Source organism: Pagrus pagrus, assembly GCF_965226575.1.
Source record: "Pagrus pagrus genome assembly, chromosome: 15".
In the NCBI taxonomy this organism is placed as follows: domain Eukaryota; kingdom Metazoa; phylum Chordata; class Actinopteri; order Spariformes; family Sparidae; genus Pagrus; species Pagrus pagrus.
This window is the reverse complement of record NC_140199.1, coordinates 4,934,090-4,955,968: the sequence shown is the minus strand read 5'-3', so window position 1 is coordinate 4,955,968 and position 21,879 is coordinate 4,934,090. Positions and strand designations below refer to the sequence as shown.

The 21,879-nt window shown below is 41.0% G+C and overlaps 1 protein-coding gene across 1 annotated transcript in view; it reads right to left on the bottom strand.

The window, feature by feature from the left end:
* The window catches only part of cdh5 (cadherin 5), a 37,992-nt gene extending 23,060 nt beyond the window's left edge, over window positions 1-14,932 (bottom strand). The window contains exons 1-6 of the mRNA XM_084376093.1: window positions 14,005-14,932; window positions 2,561-2,800; window positions 1,941-2,229; window positions 1,014-1,130; window positions 647-814; window positions 327-508 (exon numbers count right to left, since the gene is read on the bottom strand). Coding sequence (XP_084232219.1) covers window positions 327-508; window positions 647-814; window positions 1,014-1,130; window positions 1,941-2,229; window positions 2,561-2,800 — 996 coding nt within the window. The 5' untranslated portion in view covers window positions 14,005-14,932. The remainder of the gene's footprint in view (window positions 1-326; window positions 509-646; window positions 815-1,013; window positions 1,131-1,940; window positions 2,230-2,560; window positions 2,801-14,004) is intronic.
* Window positions 14,933-21,879: the final 6,947 nt, after the last annotated feature.

Here is a 21,879-nt window from a genome sequence, read left to right as displayed (position 1 = left end):
CTGAGTGTTCTCTACTGCAGAGTACTATCCAATACAGACATGAAACCATCACATCTTTCAAAGAGGTAAAATGAAGAGGCACTTGAGCCCCTCACCCAGTGCGTTGGACAAAAACGATTGGAAAGCCCTGCTCAACTCTACCACAAATTGTGGACAGCAATCATGGCGGCACATTCACTAAAGGCAGAGAGGTTAAACATCCATAAGTATCCCAACTACAAAAAAAACCACACACACCAAAAGAAGGAAACACACGGGCTGAATCAAAAAAAAAAAGTGTTAGCCTTGAGATCGTCTACTCATTTGTTGCCACGAGAGCCTCCTACCTTTTTGAGCACGAGGTTGCCGTCCTTGTTAGGGCTGAGTTCGATATTAAAAATGTTGCCAATGTCATTTGGGATTGTGAAGATGGGTTCTTTGTTCTGAATCTGATCTCTGTCCTCCAAATCCAGAGTGCCTATCTTGTCATTCACTCTGCGGTCCTCTGGAACGTGCAACGTGTATGTGTCTGCAGACGGAAAAGACAGCGACAGCAAAGGTAAAGAAAACACACGTTATGATTGTAATCTGACCAGGAGATAAACTTGTGATATATCTCTTGATCATAACCACAGATTGTCAAATAGCTCGAGCACTCTGTTCTTACTCCGGGTGAAAGAAGCTATGTTGTCGTTGGTGTCTGTGATGGTGATGGTGACAGAGGTGGTGGCTGTGCTGCCAGAGGGCATTCCTCTCATGTCCTGAGCTTTAACCACCACCACATACTGACTCCTGGTCTCGCGGTCCAGATTTCTTATCTTGCAGCTGATCACACCTGCAGAGAGACAGTGAGACAGACAGAGACAGACAGACAGACAGACAGAGGGTGTTATCTCTGAGGTCAGCTCTGACCCATATTCCAGAGTAAAACAGTTTGTACATCCACATCTCGCCTAGATTAACTTGTTAAGGAAGAAAAAAGACAATGTTGCTGTAGGATAAGATCATGTTGGACGTCAGCGCAGTGAGCTCACCTGTCTCGCTGTTGATTTGGAAGGCAGAGAAGTCTTGGATCAAAGAGTACTTGAGGTCTGCGTTAGCAGTGGTGGGGTCATCGGCATCTGTTGCACTCACCTCAATTACTTGTGTTCCTAGATAAACATAAAGGTTAAAGAGAATGTGCACCATCAATAACACATCGTGCTACAGTGCTCAGCAGCTGAACTCATATTGAACATCATGGCTGTCTAACTGATTAATGCATTGTGATTACGTGCTAAAACTGTGTTATTTAAGTCAGCAATGTGGCTTTTTTCACAGAGGGGTGTGCTAATGATTGTGACAGGTGTTGACATAATGTTTCATTTTTGCCAGCCTTTCAAAAATGTCCAGTCTATTTTTAATCTAAAGTACCGCTCAGTAGTAAATGTCAAACACATGCAGTGATGGAAACTTTGCTCAAGAAGAAATTGCTTCATTTATAGTCATGGAAACACTGTTATTCATGTTTTAAGCGTGTATGTTTTCTCATAGAGGTTCGGCTGGTTTGAAACATATAAAGCATATACAGTATATGTTATCACTGCGTTGGCGTTGTTTCTAGTCAAGTCAAAAGACGTTAAGGGTTAGGGTTAGGAAAACATGTTTTGGGTTAAAAGATAACCTTTGGGTTAGGGTTATGACACGTGTTATATAGGAAAACTTCATGTGTTATGACAGTTATGACAAAACATTTCAAAAACATGATTGGTCAGTTGCAAATATGGTCCTGGAGTAACATTAATTATGATGTTCCAGGAGCAACAGCAACAAGATGATATCAGATTGTGAATATAATAAAAAAGGTATACAAATAAACCTAATTTGACTCTTCTCATTCCATCACACCTTGAAAAACAATGAGTTTTCAACCCTGACGTTGATCTTTTTCAAATAAATCCCCCGACAGTAACCCAACTCACCTATCATTGACCGCTCCTCAATAGATCCATTATACGATCCGGGGAAAATGGGCGTGTTGTCATTGATATCCGTCACTTGGACGATAAATTCTCCAGAATCCTCGATCAACTTTTTGTTCCCATCATACATTTTGGCGATCAAATGGTACATGCTCTTCTTCTCTCTGTCCAGAGATCTGTGCACAAACAGGTCTCCTTTGGCATCCACGGTGAAGATGGGTGAATCGGAGGTGGCTCCTTCACCTTCGATTACAAAACTCTTCACCTCCAGTTGCTGGCTCGACTTCAGCTGTGAAAGAAAGAAGAAAATGAATACAGCTGACTGGAGCGAGGACTCAAATTGACAACCAACCAGCAAATATCCACAAATAAACTGAGTATTCTAGCAGAAACGCTCAGATATTCATCAAAGAGCTGGTTAGCAACAAGTTAATGCCCCAGATTCTTGGCATGCTACAACATCAAACTGAATGAAAGTGACAAAAATATACATGTGCCCTCCCTTCAGATAGCCATGGCAAGTAGATTACTGAGCATTTAAAGACAAAACTGTGTAAGCCGGGCCCAGGAGTTAGACCAGAAACGTAAGGAGGATTCTTGTGTTAGTGATGTTAACTTACCTGTCCTATCTTGTAGGGTCTGGGTGCCGGTTTCTCTTCCTCAACGTAGAGAGAGTTCCAGATCCAGTGTCTCTTCTGCCGGACCAGGACAGGATGAGACTCCTTCTTCACAATGTCAACAGAGCCTAGCTTCTCTGCTTCCACCACAGGAAGGCCCGAATCTTCAGCAACAGCAGGTAAAACGGACAAGGCTACGGTGGCCATAAGCCCCATAGTCCACAGCTGGAGCCAAGCCATCATCTGGGACAGAAAGGATGGAGGAATGAGGGAAATGAGGGGAGGGAGAGGAGGTAAAAAGCATGAATAAGGGTGAGAGAAGGAAGAGGCAAGACCGAGATGAATATGGAGGGAGTGGGAATGAGAGAGGGAGCAAAAGAAAGAGAGAGGAGATCACATTAAAACCACTTATCAGCCGTGGACAGACCCCTTCACTGTGCCAGGGTGAGACTCAGAGTGAAGGCCAAGGACTCGCCGTCCCCTTACAGGCCGCCGCTGAGCTCGAGGTCTAGCTATCATTTAGGACCAGGGCTCTTAAACCTTTTCAGCCTGGGACCCAAATGAAACATTTAGCCTCTCATCATGGGACCTGGGCTGAGGAATTTCACTACTGTGGCCGTGTGGGGATCTATTAAACATAGGCCTGTGACCCATTTTAGGTCCTGACCCACTGGTGTCGCATGAGAGAGAGACAGAAAGAGAAGGAGACAGACAGACAGAGGCGGAGACAGAGACAGAGAGAGGAGCTGACATTAAAACCACTTAGGGTGTCTGTCTTTATCAGCTATTAGAAAAAGGGCATTTTCCATAAAGGGACTGGTTGACATTTTAAATTTTTGATTGGTATTTCCTTTTTTTCCGCCTTCAATACAGCACATACAAATGAGGGGCATAAAGAAAAGGTTTGGGTACAGCACAGAGAGGGCTTTGTTGTTGATACCATTTCTTGTATTTGCACACTACTCTTAAAGTCAAATGCAATGTTTCCGACAGAAGTTTGCACAACGAGGGGCCCAAAACAACAGCTCCGGTTAAACAAAACACATTCAGACATGTTCAGCAATAAAGATTGGATCTGGATGTGGCAACAGACTGCATTGCATTGGCCAAAACAAATAAGCAAGTCCACATTCCCAGTGGATTTACCCTTTTGAGATCATTGACTTGAAAAACAGGGGTAATATTTGGGGGTTACTATAGTATTATAAACTACTATGTTTTGGCATCAGATACACCTTCAGACCTTTGACTGTATAAAAGATGGACGGACCTTCCTGGTCCAAAAAGTGGCCAGTCAGACTATATGTAGGCTTATGAGAAAATGACTCTACTTGACTCTACTCTCACTTGATTTATTACCTCTGTTTGCAGTTTCCCTAATGAGATCATTGTCTCAATCACAAGTTTCAAGTCTTCTTCAATCCAGCATGATGTTTATTTCATAAATTATGGTCCAGTAAAATAGATTATAAGGCAGAGTATGCTTTCAGGCGCGGCTACCTTGTGATTGACAAGTCGCAACCACATCGAGATAGAGGTGTAACAATGTGTTTCCTCCGCAGTTCCTGTCTCTCCTTGTCACAACATAAAACTGATAATTGGACATCAAGAGTAAAGTTTTAACATATCAGTGGATGGCAGAAACATTACACATTACCAACAACTATCCTGGCGATTGGGTTGAAAGAACATGATTGCATCAAAATGTAATGGCAATCCAGCCAACAGCTGCCAAGGAGAAAACACAAAACCAAAAACTATGAACCCTCCAGCCGCACTACGGGAAAAGTCAGGTGATCAGCAAAGTCATTAGGATCTTCCTCTGGAGAACAGGAAAGTCTAAATGAGACTACGTTAACAATGATAAGCTGAAATATGTTTCAGACCGGCCGTTTATTCATACACAGTTGACTGCAAAGGCTGTCTCACTGCCTTTCTTCATAAAGGATAGTTTCTCACTACATCAGTGGTGTTTGTTACATCATGAACATCACTGATACATGTGTGCGATGTAACACGCAAACAACTTGCAATATTGATTTCCTCGATAAAGACAGACTAAATTGTCCTCGGGCGAGGGTTTCACTCCTGTTGAAGTCAAAAATTTGGAGGAATTTCCATTAAAATTTAAACCAAACTGGCATCTCATCTGGTTCATGGCTCTTGACTGATTACGAGTTTGGAGACATTTCACTGCCTTGCATCACTTGCGCCTGCCTGCAAGCCATTTTAGCAGTATTTAACCAAAATAAAACGTATAAGGCACACACGCACACAAACACCAGCAGTCTGGTAAACTTTAGCTTTTCTCCCTCCCATTCTTTCTTACTGTCTCACCCTCTCTGTCTGTCCTCTCTGTCTCCCCCATGGTTCCTGTCTCCCCCCACTGGGCTCTATCTAATAACGCAGAAATGCCAGGGAAATAATCTTCAAAACATTTTAGTCTATGTGCTCTGTACTCCAGGAGATATCTCAGCACAGCCTCGTGCCATCCCAGTGGAAAGATTAGTGCATTTTATTGTCTTCCAGCCATTAGCAGCAGGGAGGGAGAAAGAGAGATTACGATGAGGGGATTATACCGGCACAAAGTCTTCTCCCTCTAATGGCCTAATCTCGTATTCTGCTGACCTCCCCTGACCTCTTCACACGGCTCCCCACAAATCAGCTCAAACAAAGACTCAACAGTGCTTTTTGGCCTTTACTTCACATGCTTTTGTTTGGGTTTTGATTTTTCCTCTTGTGTTTTGTCTTTGTTTGGTTTCTTTTCAGGACTATAATTAATTAAACAGAAGTGAATCATCCTCTATTGCGATTTACTGTGGACTTGAATGCGAAGTGTGAATGGCTACAGAGAGTGTGATGCCGCTCTTTTCCGATCGTGGACCCCAAATCTCTGTTAATAAACAGAAAGTGATGACCTTATTTTGCCTTTTAATACCTTAATCTCACTTGTAACTGTCCTTCCTGTACGTCAACACTTTGATCTTACGCGGTAACTTCAAAAGCACCTTTTGGCACCCATTTATATTTCACATTTAGTTACAGTTTAGGATTTTGTTTATTCAAAGCCACAGAGCTGGTATACACTTAATTAACTTGACAAATTGATGTCTTTCATCAGTTCACACTGAGCCTCTCGTATGTTGTTGCTTGTTCCCAATCTCATTTATTTTCTGCAACCATTTCAGTGCTTCAGAAACACAACCCTGAACCTAACGTACAGATGACAAGGCGCTTGCAACGAAGTCTCATTCAGCCACCGCCACAAACAAGAGTGTCAATTTTGCCATGTTGATTAGATATTCTGACCCTTAGTAAACTATTAAAACATTAATTTACTAGATCACTGTAGATGCCTAGTCTATATAAAGAGGCAAAGTCTGAATCCTTGAAGGTGAAATTTGTAAAAAATGGCCAGATTTCAAAAGTTAGCTCCGAAACCATAACCGCTTACTGGTGCGCACTATACTGCTCTACAGTACAGAGGTGATTTACAGTGGTTTGGATCAGGACTTTGATTCTGGCCGTATCTTGAAATTGAAATTGGCTATGTCACCATCAGTGAAAAGAGGCTTCTCCTTTTAACTTCCATTAAACTTGTATCATGTAGATAAAATATTAAATCTCACATAAATAAAACTGATAAATCTTATATCTCAGTGCTCACTGGTTTTGGCCAAACAGAAGTTGATGTTGTGTGACTGAGTGGATCGGATTTCTTCAAACTTTCCACTCCTCCCTGAACCTTTACACATACTCTGTGCAGTGAGACACGGCTTCTGTTTGTGACCCAACATGCTTCCTGACAGTGTCCTGCAGTGTCCTCCTCACGGTGCAGTTTTAACGACGCGTCACCCCACATCCTTCCTCTCAACGTGTTCTGGACAATCAAAGCTATCACAGCCTGTGCTGTCCGCACATGTGTGTTCTCACGTAGTGGCCTCCGAAAACACAGGGGTCCTTAAATGACTTTCAAGGAAGCCGGTCCTCGTGTGAGCTTGGACAACATGTTTTAAGCAAACTTTTTTTTTAACGCAACATTAAAGTTCTCAACATGAGAATTGAGCTGTCAAACTTTTAATGAAGCATGACTGAAGCTGTTTAATTGATTAAACTTGAGCATGAAGACCTTTTTAAGTTTGTGTTTCAAATAAATGTATTGTTTATAAATGGTTATACCTGATTGAGACTTATTTATGTTTACTGAAGATTGTCAGTATTACAAGAAAACAACGTCTAACCATGTACATACAGTATTTAGTGAGATAAGTGGGGCTTCCTTTTACTTTTTATATTATCCTACTGTCCATTCTCCTGGATAAAATGTTAGCAGTTACTGGTTCTGCAAACCACCATGTCATACGTAATAAACTGTCATATCACATTCTTATCACATGTATATTACTTTCATGTCCGAGGGAGCAGAGGACTGTGGTGAAGTTACAGCCGAGATGGTTGCCAAGACAGTGACTGTCGTTGGAGACTGTTTCAACATTTGTCAGTGCTCAACCACTGGGTATTTCTGACGAGGGATCACGGCATATCAACATTTTGAAGCGTGACAGCACTGGATACTTTTAAGAAGACCTTGGGAAACTTTCCAGCGATGTTTGTGACAACAAAGCCGGGTATTTTTAATGAGCCCCTGGGACTTCTCCAGCCTTGTTTATGGCAACAGCAACAGGTAATTTTAAGCATGATCTTATCCTGACTTTAACAAAGTGTTTGTTTGTGCCTAAGCCTAACCAGACAATATTTTAAACAGCATTTCTACAACATAAAATTGAAAATGTGAACCTTAAAAAACATTGTCCTGAGTTTCAAATCACCACTGGCAACAGATTGTATCTACAAATAACATGTTAACAAAAATAACATATTCGACGTTTTGCTTCCGCAATTTTAGTTTTCTTGGATTAATAATTGATAATGTTTTCGTTAATTGGGGCTGTAGCCATCCTGGGATATAATGTTAAAAAATGGTATCAAGCAAAGACTTAGGAGAGAGGCTGAGTCAGAATCCAGCTAGACGTTTCCTCACCACCACATACAGTACAACATCTTACTCACACATATACAGTAACATCCTATGACCGGTTACACACACGCACAATTATTGCTGTGATGACAAATCCACTGGGGCCATTTTCCCTAAAAGGGCATTTTTTAAAATTGCATTTCCGTCTTCAGCAGCCAGCGTCTTACTCCTCCCCTTTTATCAGCAACAGGAAGCGTAAACACAATGCCTTCTGGGAAATGCCGACGGGTCTGTTAATGAAGGGTCATCATTAGTGAGCGTACACACCCTTCCTGGTATTCAGCTGCTGACTGCATGTCTTTCTCAGTTTCTGTCTGTGTCACACTTTGTCCTTTTCTCTTTCATTCTGTTGGTTGTTGCCTCACACTCTTTATCCTGCTTGTCTTGACTTTCTGTCTCATACTTTTCTTCCTCTTAAGTTTTCAACATATCTCCCCAGTTGAATCGCTTAAGGTGAAAACGGCATCTTGTTTTTCAGTCTATTCCTGTCTCCTGTCTATCATTCCTGCGTTTTTTCCTTTTCTCACCTTTGCTTCTTCACCTCTCTTCTTTTTCATCCCTGTCACCCTCTTTACCTCACCTTAAAAGCAAAGTTAGCACCCCATAAGATGGTGATGATGCACGCCAATACACCAGACCTTTTAGTCCAGCCCAGCCTCTTCAATCTGTGTACAATAACAGACCTTTAGCAGACCTTTATGAAATAGAGTGCAGCGCGTACGTCAAAGACTGGTCATCATGTTCTGTGTGAAACCAAGACTCAAAGCTGACTTTTAAATCATGTCCATAATGTTTTGTAATGTTTTCCTGAGCCTAGCCATGAAGTTTTGTTGCCTGAGGGCCCGGCCGCACAAAACTGACATCAAAGAACTAGTTGCAACAAAGGCCGCCTCACATCGCCTGTGTCTCGACCAAAAAGCTGCGCCTGAACACACCGCAAAGATTACAACTGACAGCCAACTAGCTTCTATGTTCTGCACCTATGGGGTGGAGATGAAATACCTCTCCATAGCACAAGATAGTGGTAGTCTCTATTCATCATTCAAAAAGGGCTCCGGCCTGCAGGTATGCAAACCATTGTTATGATAAAGCAGTGTTTTTTGATACCACTCTTGCTTAATCAAGAATTTGTCTGATAAAAAAAAAGTTGCAAATAGCACTGGTGAAGACAAAAAATAAGCAGAAAGCGCACTAAATGGGTGAAATCATGGACAATGCAGTGACCGGGTCAATGGGCTTTCCCTTTCTTATCCAGTTTCTCTTCTCCTGCCCCCCACAGATAACAGTAACCCACTGACCAATAGAATAACTACAAGGATGCGAGAGTAAAATGACCTTAAAGTAGTCCTTATTTCATAACAAACAGTAAAATAAATTTGAAAAAATATGCAAATAAGCAATACAAAGTCTAAATCTACAATTAACATCACAGATAATAACATTGTGAGAGTGTGAGACCCTTCAGAAAGCACAAGATCGGGGGGTAAAATGATGCAGGACAACACTCAACACATGTTGACTGAAATTTTGAAGCGTTTTTCTTTTTCTTGGCACCTGTTTCATCCATCTTCAGCAGCAAATTAATTGCAGTGGAGGGACAAGTAACAAACGTCAGGCAGGATTGTTTGCGTATGCTCACCTCTACGTCTGGATTGAGTTGTCAGGTAGCCTACCATCCCTCAAAGAAACTGACACGCTTCCAAAAAAATAAAATAAGGAGCCTCCCATGGGGATCTGAAGTGTTGGCAGGTATGCGCAGGTCACTGTGGTGACTATGGATTTACTCTCCACAGACGTTAAAGGGAAAGATTGGCCTATCATTATAAATCAGTCGAGGCTACACAGACTGATGCATGGAAAGTGACATGAGTATTGAGTATGATCAAGAAGATGTAAATTAAGTTTAGATTTGTGTTCATAGTTGTTCATACCTGTCATTTTTGATTTATGCCGGCAGTTGTTAGTCACATTTATAATTTTCCTCTCAACTGTGAGCGCTATGCATGCAAATCTCACTTCAGGATTATACAAAGTTATTTATGGCATCATTTATCAAAGGCATCTTTCAGAGGTATGAAGAATAAATAACATCCAGGAATATCTGTAATTACATCTTTACATTGTCCGCAGGCTAGGGAGTGTGTGTGTGTGAGTGTGACGGAGGAGCAGAGATACAGTTGTCATTCTCCGGGATGTTTTGTGACTGGCAGACAGGTCTGACCTAGTTTTACTGAACCAAAGGCTAAAGCACAGAAACGAGTCAACAAGACTTCATAATCCTGGCGGTTGTTGCTGAAGGGTGGTTGAAGTTCATGCACAAGTGTGGCTGTGTGGTTTTTGTGTTTTGAAAAAATAAAATTCAGCTCGGTCCTCCGTGATGAAACCCGAGGAGAGTTTGTAATTATTTGGATGTCATTCATCACATCTTTGATGCTGATTAATGGCACTTTAGCTTTCACCCTGTTCGACATAGACCTAAAAAACAAAGTAGCATGCCGTATTTTACTCTCTGCTGCTCCATTACAACTTTGCACCATGCCCAGGAAGTGGAATGTTCTTCTGATTTTTAAGCTATTTTAAAATTATTCAAATGTGACATTCAAATTGGCATGGTGACTCAGCGGTCCACGTCACCGCCTAAACCGAATCCTCACCAGTGGCTATACCCAAAGCCAAACATATAAGAATTTGAGCTTACGGGAAGACTCTAGCCTGGTTTCAGCTTGAAGACAAGAAGTTTGATCCGAGATCAAAGATCTTCGAATGCCGGAGCCAGAAAAATTGTAACAAGCATAAATTGATTGATGCATCTATAAATGTTACAAGTCTACTTACAGAAATAGCACCTCTAAAACTGTCACATTTCTTCTGATTAACCAGAAATATACTCTTATACAAGTGTCAACCAAAAATGAATCACAAATGACAACCCCTCTGTCCTTGAACTTGAGTTTATTGATGAATTTCATTGAAAAGTTAAGCTAATACATGTCGTAACCCAATGATTTCAAACTAAAGTCCCACTGTATGTAAGCTTATGAGAAAATTACCCTACATCTCAGTAATCAGTGTTCAAATGTCCAAATGTAGTCACTTCCGGCTCAAAAAACAAGATTGCGACCGCGGTAATGCCAACTTGAGACTTCAAAACGGTCTAAGCATCTGTCCATCTGGCCAACTCTCTGTCCAAGAATTTGGCCCATTGCAAAATATCTCAACAATTGGCCAGGCTGCCATGATGTACTGTATTTGTTGTGAATATTCACCGTCCCCAGAGGATGATTCCCAAAGATCTTAATCATGACCCCCTGAACTTACAGTACCTCTATCAGCATGCTGAGGCCACAATATCCAACTGTACGTAAGAAATATATATCTATGCAGATGATCATGTACTCTACTTAGCTACCTAATGCTCCCCAGAGGATGAACTTTTTTCCTTTATTTTGACAATCTTTAAATGCCCAGAGGATGATCCCTGTTGACTTTGGTGATCACAAGACGGTTTCTGTAGCAGCACCCTCACATGAACATTTTTTACTTGCACACAAGATAGCCTGCTGCATAATAGAGCAGGCTGACTGCGATGACATTTGCTGAAGCTCCCCAGAGAAAGGACTTCAGATGTGGTGACTGTACAGTGTGATCAAGAGGTCAAAGTTGATACTTGTAAGGCTCAAAAAAACAAAATAAACGTTCCTGTGTTGTTCATCTTGTCCAACACTTTCTTATAAACACAGCAGGAGCTTCAGACCTAAAGTCTTGTTACGTAAAAATCTGCCTCAAAATGTTGTCTTTGACACAGTTTAGCTTACTTTACTCCACGTTTACTACCCTAAACCCATGAGTTTGTTTATTTAACAACCTCAAATCTGTGGTGTTGGACTGCTGGGCGCTGTAGTGTGAGAGTGTATGTGAGTGTGTGTCTGTTGTTGAGATTAAAACAGGTTTAATCACAGAGCAGCTTCTAACAATCTGTCTGCCAGCAAGTCACACCAGGAACCGCTTCTACTCTCACGCATGCACACACACACAGACACACACACACACACACACACACACACACACACACACTCGTGTCCTCACTGACACCACTCTCATGTCACAGTAGTGTATTCATGCTCTGATTGGTGTTCGTACATTTTCTAGCTAATTCTATTTTCTCTCGCAATCAGACAAATCAGATTTTATTAAAGTGAGCCGTCATGAAGGATGTCGGCCAGATTTCAAACCGACAGTAATGACCAACAGTCATCTGAAAGTAATTTGAAGCCCAGCCCGTTGGATTTGGCTCAGCTGTCAGCCTCTGTTTCTGCTGAGGGCGAAATGTCCAACTACAGACCCCCAAATGGTGAAAATGTGGAAGGAGGACATGAGGGATTAAGATTTACTCGTTCTGTTAGAACATACTGAATGATTGGAAAGTAAAAACATGCTGATTTGTTCTCTATTGTTCTCAAGCCTCCATTTTCAACCAACACATCACATCTGCAGGTGGTGTTGATTGGCTTTTGCTGATGGAAAAAAATAGAAAAATCTGTCCAACAAGGTCAGTTTGCCTTACGTTCTCCATATTTAATGAAAGATGGAGCTACGGACCAGATTTCCTGTAAATTTCAGTAGATTTAATTCCACCTTATTTCCCTCTTAACTTCAAATGAAATGTGAATTATATGTTTTTCAGTCATGAACATGTTTGGATTATATGCCCCTTTAAATCCATTCCTTATTGTAGTTTTTGTATCTTTTTGTTTGATTTTCATGTATTTTCGATGCCACCAGGACAATTTTGTGTTTGTCTTCATGGGTTGTTCTACTTGTTGATTAATGTGTGGAGATATTTGACTTGTTCTCTAATCTTTTTTCGTATTAAATGCAGAGTAATTTAATTTGTGTCCTATCTTCATGTTTCATTGTATTTTCTTTGTTTTACTGATAGTGAGATGTTAATTTGAGTTTTTGTTGTACGGAAGATTAGCGACCACCTTGGGGAAGCTAATAGAGATGAAGAAAGAAAGAAGAACAAAAGATTTAATAATATTCAGAAAACAAACATTAAACATGGTCAAATACAAGTGTGCTGCATTCTGTAAAATACAGAATACAGGTCAGTAACTGAAAATAAAACCCTAACTGGGTCTTTCAGTTGTAATCAGAGACTTCAGCTGTGCTAACATGGCCACAGCTGGACAGCTTGTCAAGCACTCTGACATATATCTGAATGAATGAATGGCTCTAATCATGAATCTTGTGTTTGTGTACGTGTGTGTGTGTGTGTGTAATTGTGTGTGTATGTGTGTGTGTGGGAGGGTGAAGTCTCCCAGATGGCACCCAAAGGATTTTCCCTGATAGCTCCCTCTCCAGGAATTAGACCACTGGGTTTAGTTGCATCAACGGCTTTCAACGTAACAACCAAATCAAATCACCTCTGTCCCTTTGGGGCCATGGATCCTGATCCACAGAGAAAATCCATCAGTACAGAGGAACTGTTCCCCTTTACAAAATTACAGAAAACACTTGTGACACTGTGAGAAGGAATCCAGGACAACTGGAGCATCAGAAAAACCCTCCCAAACAGCATCTCAACAATAAAACATCTACACAAAAAGATCGTAAGATTATCATAAGATTGCCCACTCCTCCATGTGCTGTTTAGGAATGATATATTAAACTAATTGTGTATGAATAGCCAACAATATGACAACATTCGACTGACAAGATCGTGCCTTAAATGGTGTCATCAGTATTTTACAGCCACACCAACTTAACATCAACTTGACAGTCGCAGAAATATAAGATGTTTTTTCTTCACGATGACCCTGCAGAAGAACTCCTGGTGGATTTAGTCTGCTGTTAAATCTTTTTCCTCCTGTGTCCACAGATCATCCTGCATCATATTAATGGTCACAGCAGTCTGTTTTCAAGAATGACAGTCCAGCCTCTGGGGTAGGGGGGGGGAGAGAACAGCGCTCAATTACAGCATTCAAATCTGCACCGAGCTGTCCGAGATCATCGGCATAACGTATGTGCACGGTGACGGTGGTCGACAGCCTGTCCTTAAAGGGCTTATAACCGTGATTTTTCGAGTTATTTCAGTGCCGTCTTAGTGACAGTTTGACCGGTATTCATGAGCGTTTCACCCTGGAGTGACTGGGGAAGTAGCCTGGAGCGCTTTCAAAGGATCTGGGTTACATTTTCTGGCTGTGCTGCCGTACACTGCTTCTTTGAATCAGAAAAGGAAATGTAAATCCACAGCCCCATTTTGCTGAATGAGAAAAGCTGTGGATGTATCTGTGCATTTGTCACATCTTCACACATACTTGCTGTCTAGCACACACGCACACACACAGACTCACACCTGTGCAATCAGTGATTCCCTGCAGAAAAACAATAGAGAAAGAAAACTCACCACACAGATGAAAAGTCCAAGCCAAGTAGAAATGTTCAGATCTTTGTTTTGGTCCAAAATGAAGACTAAATCCTTCAAGGTGCTCTCCTGCTCACTCTCAGTGGGGTTATGCGTTATTAATGTGGCAGGCTGTGGTAGAAATTTGTGGCTGGTAGGTGGTCGTGTGCTCAACGGGGAGTAAAACCACCTCCTGATTCAACTGTCTCTTCCGCACTCGGGCTTCTTTTTGTCTGCTGCCTTTTTTCCCTGACGTTGGAAGAGAGCAGCAGGTGTACGGGCAGAGATTTCTCTCGTGGCTCGCCGGGTTTCTGTACAATCAATTCCTTTTCTGAACTGTGGAGCAGATAATAAGATAAGTCTGTATCCCAGAATTGGATTTCAAAAGAAAAAACCCTACAGAGGAACAAAAAAACCAGAGTTCACCCAGCAGGTAATCGCTGAGATTTCACTCTGTTCGAGTCTGACGATTTTCTTCCCCAAGAGGTAATAACACCAGTTCCTCCACCTCTGAATTTTTTATTTAAAAAAGTCTTTATCACCCTGTTTTCCCTCCTCAGGTTGTGAAGGTTTTTCCTCAGGAGTCCAACAGGTTTCAAGTCGCTCTTGCTCTTTTTCCCTCCCGCCGCCTCTGATGTGGTTTTCACATCCAGCGGCAGAAAAGTGTTGAACCGCAGCTGTCTGACCACAGTCCGCCCTCTCGCACAGGTCACTGCCCACTTCCTCTTCCTGTTATTGTGGTCAGTCTTCTTCGCCGGTGCTCCCCGCTACCGCTCCTTTTCCTGTCCTGGAGGGGAAAAAAGAGGTATGGAGAGAGGTATGGGACTGATGGCAAGACAGAAAGAAAAAAAAAAAAAAGAAAGAGGCAGAGGAGCAGAGATGGAGCACATATGTCAAAACAGCTCAAAGACGCTCGGAGAGGCAGTGGAAGCAGCCGGCTCATGTTCATGAAGCAGATGGAGTGAGTGTGTGAGAGAGAGAGAAGAAGAAGGGAGGGAGGGTGATGGGGAGTAAGGTGAGAGAGGCGTTACTTCTCAGTCCTTCTCAGAGAGAGGGAGAGAGCGACGGAGAGTGGGGGGAAGGAGATTTATTATTCATGTGTGTGAGATAAGGATTAAGTTAAACAGGTTATTGGGGATAATCCTAAGAGATTTCCCCACATGAGGCTAGTAAATATTTCAGACTTCGGCGGGTGAGTGTGTGTGTGAGTGTATCTGACAGAGAGATCTTGTCTAAGCCGGTAAATGAGATGAGTCGGACGCCCTGCCACACACACACGCACACACACATGCACACACACATGAACACACTCCATCTATCTCACCCCCCCTCCTCCTTCTCGACAGTAATTTGGCGAATTGGACAGGAAAGCCGGCTGTGTGTGTGTGTGTGTGTGTGTGTGTGTGTGTGTGTGTGTGTGTGTTTTTACATGAAACCTCTCCTGTGGCAACAGCAGTCCTCCTGTCTTTCTTTTCCACTTCCATCCCTCCCTCCCTCCGCTCTGTCTTTCTTTTTCTCCTCACTCTCATTGTTTGCTCGCTCTCTTGTTATTTGCAGTTTCGGCTCCGCTCTACATACAATGTTTTTATTACAGCTGGGAGCAGAACTGCCGAACATCAACATGTCAAAAATCAATATTTACTTTGAATCCTATTCTCTTATTGCTAGCTGTGTATTTATAGTATCTCATTTTCTGCGGCGTGATTGGTCAGAGCCGTGATACCGTTATACAGAATGTACTTTTTCCAACAAGTTGTACAAACCGAAGAACGACGAGGCTGTTAGGCATGAAAACAAATATCTGCTTTTATATTTAAGGAGCAGTTTAGGCTAATAAAACTTTTTTTTACCGTTTTGTGTTTTGTGCACGCAAATAATGATGTGCAAGCAGGAGCATGAGCATTAGTGCTGTGAAAATGAGTTTATTAATCCATAAAATGGATCAGAAGAAATTTAATTGCCAAGCATTTTCATAATCAATAATTAGTTTCAGTCGTTTTTCAAGCAAAAATGTCAAACACTGCTGGTTTTAAAAGTGAGGATTTGCAGTTTTTCTTCGTCAGTTATGATAGTAAATGAAAAGTCTCTCTTTTGGACACTGTTTGACATTTTATAGAGTAAAACGATCGATCACTTAATCACATTTCCATCCTGCCATTGGTTTGAGTTGACGGTTAGCAGCAGTGACGCACAAACAAACCTAGAATCGTACCAGAGCTTTCAAGATATAAAATTTTCACTTCACGATTATGGTGGCCACAAGAATTCACGATAACGATATTATCACAATATTTACCCGCACTGTGGGTAAATGTCTTTCTCTAGTCTGTCATCTCCTCTGACGGTAGCCTCACAATGTTGTAGTAGTTAGCTAGTTAGTTACTGCATCTTCTTCTTCTTCTTTCCCCTTTTATGGCGGGTGGCAACCAGCATTGAGGTGCGAAAGAAAGAAACAGAAATAGTTTAAGAGTACGTAAGAGTATTATCAACAGTATATCAATATTTCATTTTTAAATATCAAGATTATTGTCATTATAGTAATATCGTGTCACACCTACAGTGTACGAGCGAAAGCCGCGGAGAAAAAAACTAAACATGGATGTATACAAAATGCCAGATTTTAAAGTGCAAATGTTTTTTATTGAAGGTCGACGCTTTTGTTAAACCACAAGGATGTACAGTTTTTGGTGCGTACCACTGAAGTCGGTGTAATTTTTGTCTGCAAGTCATCATCGTTTTGATAAACCGATGTTGATCGCTGGCAGGAAAAAGGATGAGACAAGCAACGTCAGCTCGCTTTGCAGAATCGTTGAACCTGGTCCACGTTCGCAAGACAATGTCAGCCAGAAAAATGCACTATACGCTGGCCAATCAAATACTCGCAAGCGGAAATTCATGGTCGATTATTTTGTAACGTGGTCATAGTATTTCTGCCTCAAGATCAGTAAAATGGAGAATAAAGTGATGGATCCCATGATAGTTTTCAGTTGTCAAACCCTGTCACGTGTGATTATTAACTGCCGTTCAGGGTTTTACCATCTTCAGACTCATGGATCTATTAGTTAAATGGTACCAGAAGCAACTCGCTGCCATTAACACATGACAGTGTGATATATTATCTAAATGCTCACATGGTTTTGCAGCGTTAAACCAACTTCGTGCGACCTTCTTTCACTTATCATCCCAGTTGCTCTCTCTGTCTTCTCTTTATCTTTCTTTGGATATTTTTTTATTCTCCCATTTTGTCTTTTTGTTTCCCCGGTGAGCTCCACTTTTCTGCGTGTCATCTTGTTTTTGACAGAGATCCGACATCTAACTTCGGGGGGGAAAAGAAAAAAAAATTCCCTCTCTTCACTCTTTTTCTGCCTAAAAGTGAGGTGTGTGTGCATATATGTGTGTGTAAAACTGTCATTTTTAGACAGATAAAAGAGAGACTAGTGACTTTGATGACAGCTGAACATCAGAGAGAAAGAAGAAAAAGCCTGAAGGACAGTGACTGAAAATGTATTTTTTAAATCTATCACCCAACATTATTCTAATCCTTATTCACCACACATGAAATTAAAACTCTAGGCTTTACGTATCTCTATTTACTTATGTGTAATTCAGATTGTACACATTGTTTTGTGCGTGCCTCACTGTGCCTTTAAATCACCTTTAAATTGAGTTATTTCTGATCGAGGTGACACAGACAGTGATGTATATGTATGTAGAGAAGAAGGGAACAAGAGAGGAAATGACAAAGAGATAAAGTTTGTCCTCCTGTCGGCTGTCGGTTTTCTTCACAAAAAGAGGAAGACGTGTACGGGAATGATGGTTGTCCCGCAAACAAACAAAACAAAACGTCACAAATATGATGGAAACTCTCTTGTTTACACATCTCATTTCCTCTCTCCCTCTGTGTCTCCCTGTCATTCCGTCTTTTCAAAAAATCCTCGTGCTCTTGGCCTACTTTCCTTATGAAAAAAAAAAACACTTTGGCACTAAAAATTGCATCCTCGTTTCACTCATGACATGTAAGGAAACGGGTGATGTTCCCCCACTGGTGGTTCGACTGGAAGAATACCAGTGGGAGCCGAACATCAAGGACTGGAGGACTGAGAGAGAAACAGAAACGAGAGAGAGGCAAATGTCTGACATGACAGATCTTTTTCAACGGTGCTATATCTGCCTAAAGGGACTGCTTTCATCATTAACACCTACAATGCTTTTGACATAAGCAGACTTAGAGGAGAGACAAAATAATGTGGAGCAGCCAAATCGCCACCAGAAACACCAAAACCATCGCCAGAATAAATGTTGCCAATGTATTTTTCTGCGAACCACGGACATGTTTAAACTTTACACGTCTTTAGGGTCAGTTTTCAATTTATTTTGCGACAGCTCTGTGCTTTTGACCTGGTTAGGTTAAGGCACAAAAAACACTTGGTTAGGGTTAGGAAAAGTACCTGTTTTGGTCGAAATGGTCCCTGAGGTCTCCTTAAAACTATCCAGTGGTTACCGAATTACGAAATGTTGAAACGCAGTTTAAACATCTCATGTTACAGCCCATAAACATGTGATGAGAACGTGATATGACACATGTGGCGTACAACATGTCAAGTGTGGTGCGGATGAGTGGTTTGCAGAAACGTTAACTTCCAAAACTACAAACAGTGCTGCAAAGACGGGTCTTGTTGGGGTGAAGGGCTCCTAGTTTTAAAGCTAAGTAATGCGGTTGGCTGACAATAACACAATATGTCTTTGGATTTAAAGCCTTTTTCCTCAAGGTTATTTTGTCAATACAACTGGTAGAACTTCTAATTTTAAAGGGCCAGTTAATGAATGAGAAAAAACAAAACCAACGAAGCAAACCTTTCTTAGAGACAGTCATCTCAATAGTCCACAGTGTCCTTTGTGAACGATGTTTTTTGAAGAAGATAAAAATCCAGATTTAAAGGTTTTTTTTCAAATATCAGTCTTAAATGCTTTGAATGCAGCTGACCTCCGGTTGAGGTCTGGCCTTCACTACCAAGCTACACTCTGTTGCTGATTTATTGTACAGTTTTTTGCTGTAATGCTGTCATTGATGTCTCCACGATGTAACGAAGTGTTTACCTTAAATGAAGACCCTTTGAAGTTGACCCTTTGAAGTTGTAGTAGTGCCAGGTAGAGATACATTTGTTGTTCCTATATAGAAAAGCCAAGCATTTTTGTTTTATCCTGTTTTTGAAATAAACTGGGAATTGTTGATTTTCACACTGTTTTTAGTTCATATGCAGTTTCTTAAAAGATGCAGCTACGTATAAAATGTAGTTTATTTCCCATAGACTGATCAAAGATTACATTTTTTTTCCTCCCACCATCTTTTATCTGATGAGACAGTCAGATGGCGTGATGAATAACAAGAAAAGCTGCCGTTTTCCTGGTTTTAAACTCTTACTTTAGCAGCCTTTTCTTCCAAATCTCTCGGTCTTATCTGGTAAAAAGAATGATTACAGGTCTTAGGGCTGGAATGAGTCTTTCTTACCGCCGTTGGGCCACCGCTTGCATCATCAGGTGAAGGATTTTGGGTGGTGAACAGAGCCGGCCTACGAGAGACAAGGAGTATTGACAAGTGCAGTGGAGTATAAAGGAATGTCATAAAAATGACAAAAGCGTGAAAAACAGTGAAGAGGTTCCTTAAATTATGAGAGGTGGCGCGTCCTCCACGCGTCCTTGGTAAATCATTGGGATCCAAAATGTTCTGTGAGCACACAGTTTCACAAATAAAAGGAAACACGAGTGAATGAAATCTCCAATAAAGTTGTTAAAAAGGGAAATTAAAAAATGAATTACACGGCTCAAAAGGAAGGTAGGGAATATTTTTCCTCATTGAAAAAGAGATAAAGAGATTTAGACTGAAAAGTTTTAAGAGCAAAACTAGAGTGGATAAGAAAGGAAGTGTAGTTTCCATTTTCTTAAATAATTAATTTCAATGTCAGCAGATGTCTTAAGGACGTTCTGCTTCTTTTGAAAAGGTTGCTTTTTAATTAAACTCCTCATGTTGCTCTGTAGATTTAAGCATCTTTAAACCACCTAAATATTGCCATCTATCATCAGCATTGACTTGTTCATCCACATGTTGTCGACCCTCAGGCCAGCAACTATGACTACGGACCGACTGAGACCACACGCAATCTGGACTTAATTATCTCCACGGGTCTGATCATATCTAAGGTTGAGGTGACTGATGTTCCTCTTTCCGACTTGGTGTTTTCTTGGAGATGACCATCTCAGTGCGCACAAACGCTCAAACTGAGTACATCACAAAACAGCACATCACCAAAAACACCAGTCAATTATTCATTCGGGCTTTCTTGTCCACACTTATTCCTGCATCGTGTCTCTCAGTCAATGATTTACTGGATAATTTCAGTTCAAAAGGTAAGAGAAGAGCATCGTGAAGAAATACCTTCGCTGGTAAATATTGATAAACAAGACTGTCGAAAAGCTGAATGCAAATGTCAGAAAACACATCTTTCAGGTTATTTATGACATCTATAAAAAGAGACTTTGCATTTTTAATAACTGAGAAAGCAAGGGAGTCCTTCTTCTCCGACATAATTGCCAAAAAACGACAGTGATGCATGCGCCTTATTTCCTGTTGACAGGCTGACAAACGCTCCTGAACTTTTATCCAGGAAGTCATGCAATTAATTTGCCTCTTTCTTTCTTTTCATCGCTGAAAACTGACAAGTTGTCAGAGCCTCGGCTCATCAGTTCTGCATTACGTCCACTTATAATCGTGACACGGTTCAATCCTATCAATCACAACCCTGATTCTCAAAAAGGTTGGGAAGCTGTGGTTCTTGCAAGTAACGGTTATCCATAAGATTCACATCTACAGCCGTATCGCCATGTCACTCGAAACGATGCCAATATCACATCTACTGCAGAAAGCACCAGAGCATGTCAGTCCGCCATTTTCGTTGCTAATTAACATTTGTTGGTGGAAGTTATTTTTCAAACGTTTTTCATAAATTATGCTTTTAAAACTTATTTGAAAAGTGGTGAGGACATGTCCCCAAGCGCTCCCAGTGTCAGTGACACATGTGGATTTAAAGTAAGTGATTAGTTTGAGTTGCTTGCATTAAAGACCACAAACAAAGCCAGATATCTTGGTGTAGTTGGACCTAAATTTCAATAGACACATGCAAAATAAGTAAACTATCATCCTTAGATTATATCAAGCATTAAAAGACTGGTGTCTGGGCCAGATTTGGAAAAAACATGCATTTATCTCCACTATGCTCGACAAATGTAACGGCCACTGTCCTCCTTTTCTCAGCTGCAGTTGATTCAGACCGTTGCTAATCGAGTCCTCACTTAGACCTGCAGAGTGGCTCACATCACTCCAGTTCTCAGGTCTTTGTACTGCCGTCCTGTGTGTCAAACAATCGCTTTAGATCAATCACTAAATGGTTAAGTACCCAAATACAGTTTGTATGCACCACATGTCTGGAACAAAGAGAAAAAACCTGAAGTCTTGCTTTAATTCATTCTTTTTAAATCACTACCTTTTATTGAATAAAGTTTTGGGGCTACTTATTCACATCCTTAACTGCACTATAATCTTTACTCTCATGTCTTATCTGGAGCCTTTTTGAATCACTTTGAATGGCCTTGTTATTGAAAGTTTCCACACAGATAAAATAGCCTTTCTCAAATTATACTCCATGAATCCAAGGTTAAATCTATTATTACAAGGGAACTGCTGGACAAATGGGGTTGTAAGTGTTCTTACCTTGAAACCATTGAATTTAACACACATTTCATACAAGTTGAATAAAAAAAAAAAAATTCTATATGCAATACTCTCCTAAGATCCTAAATAAACAGCGAGAAGCAGTTTTACTT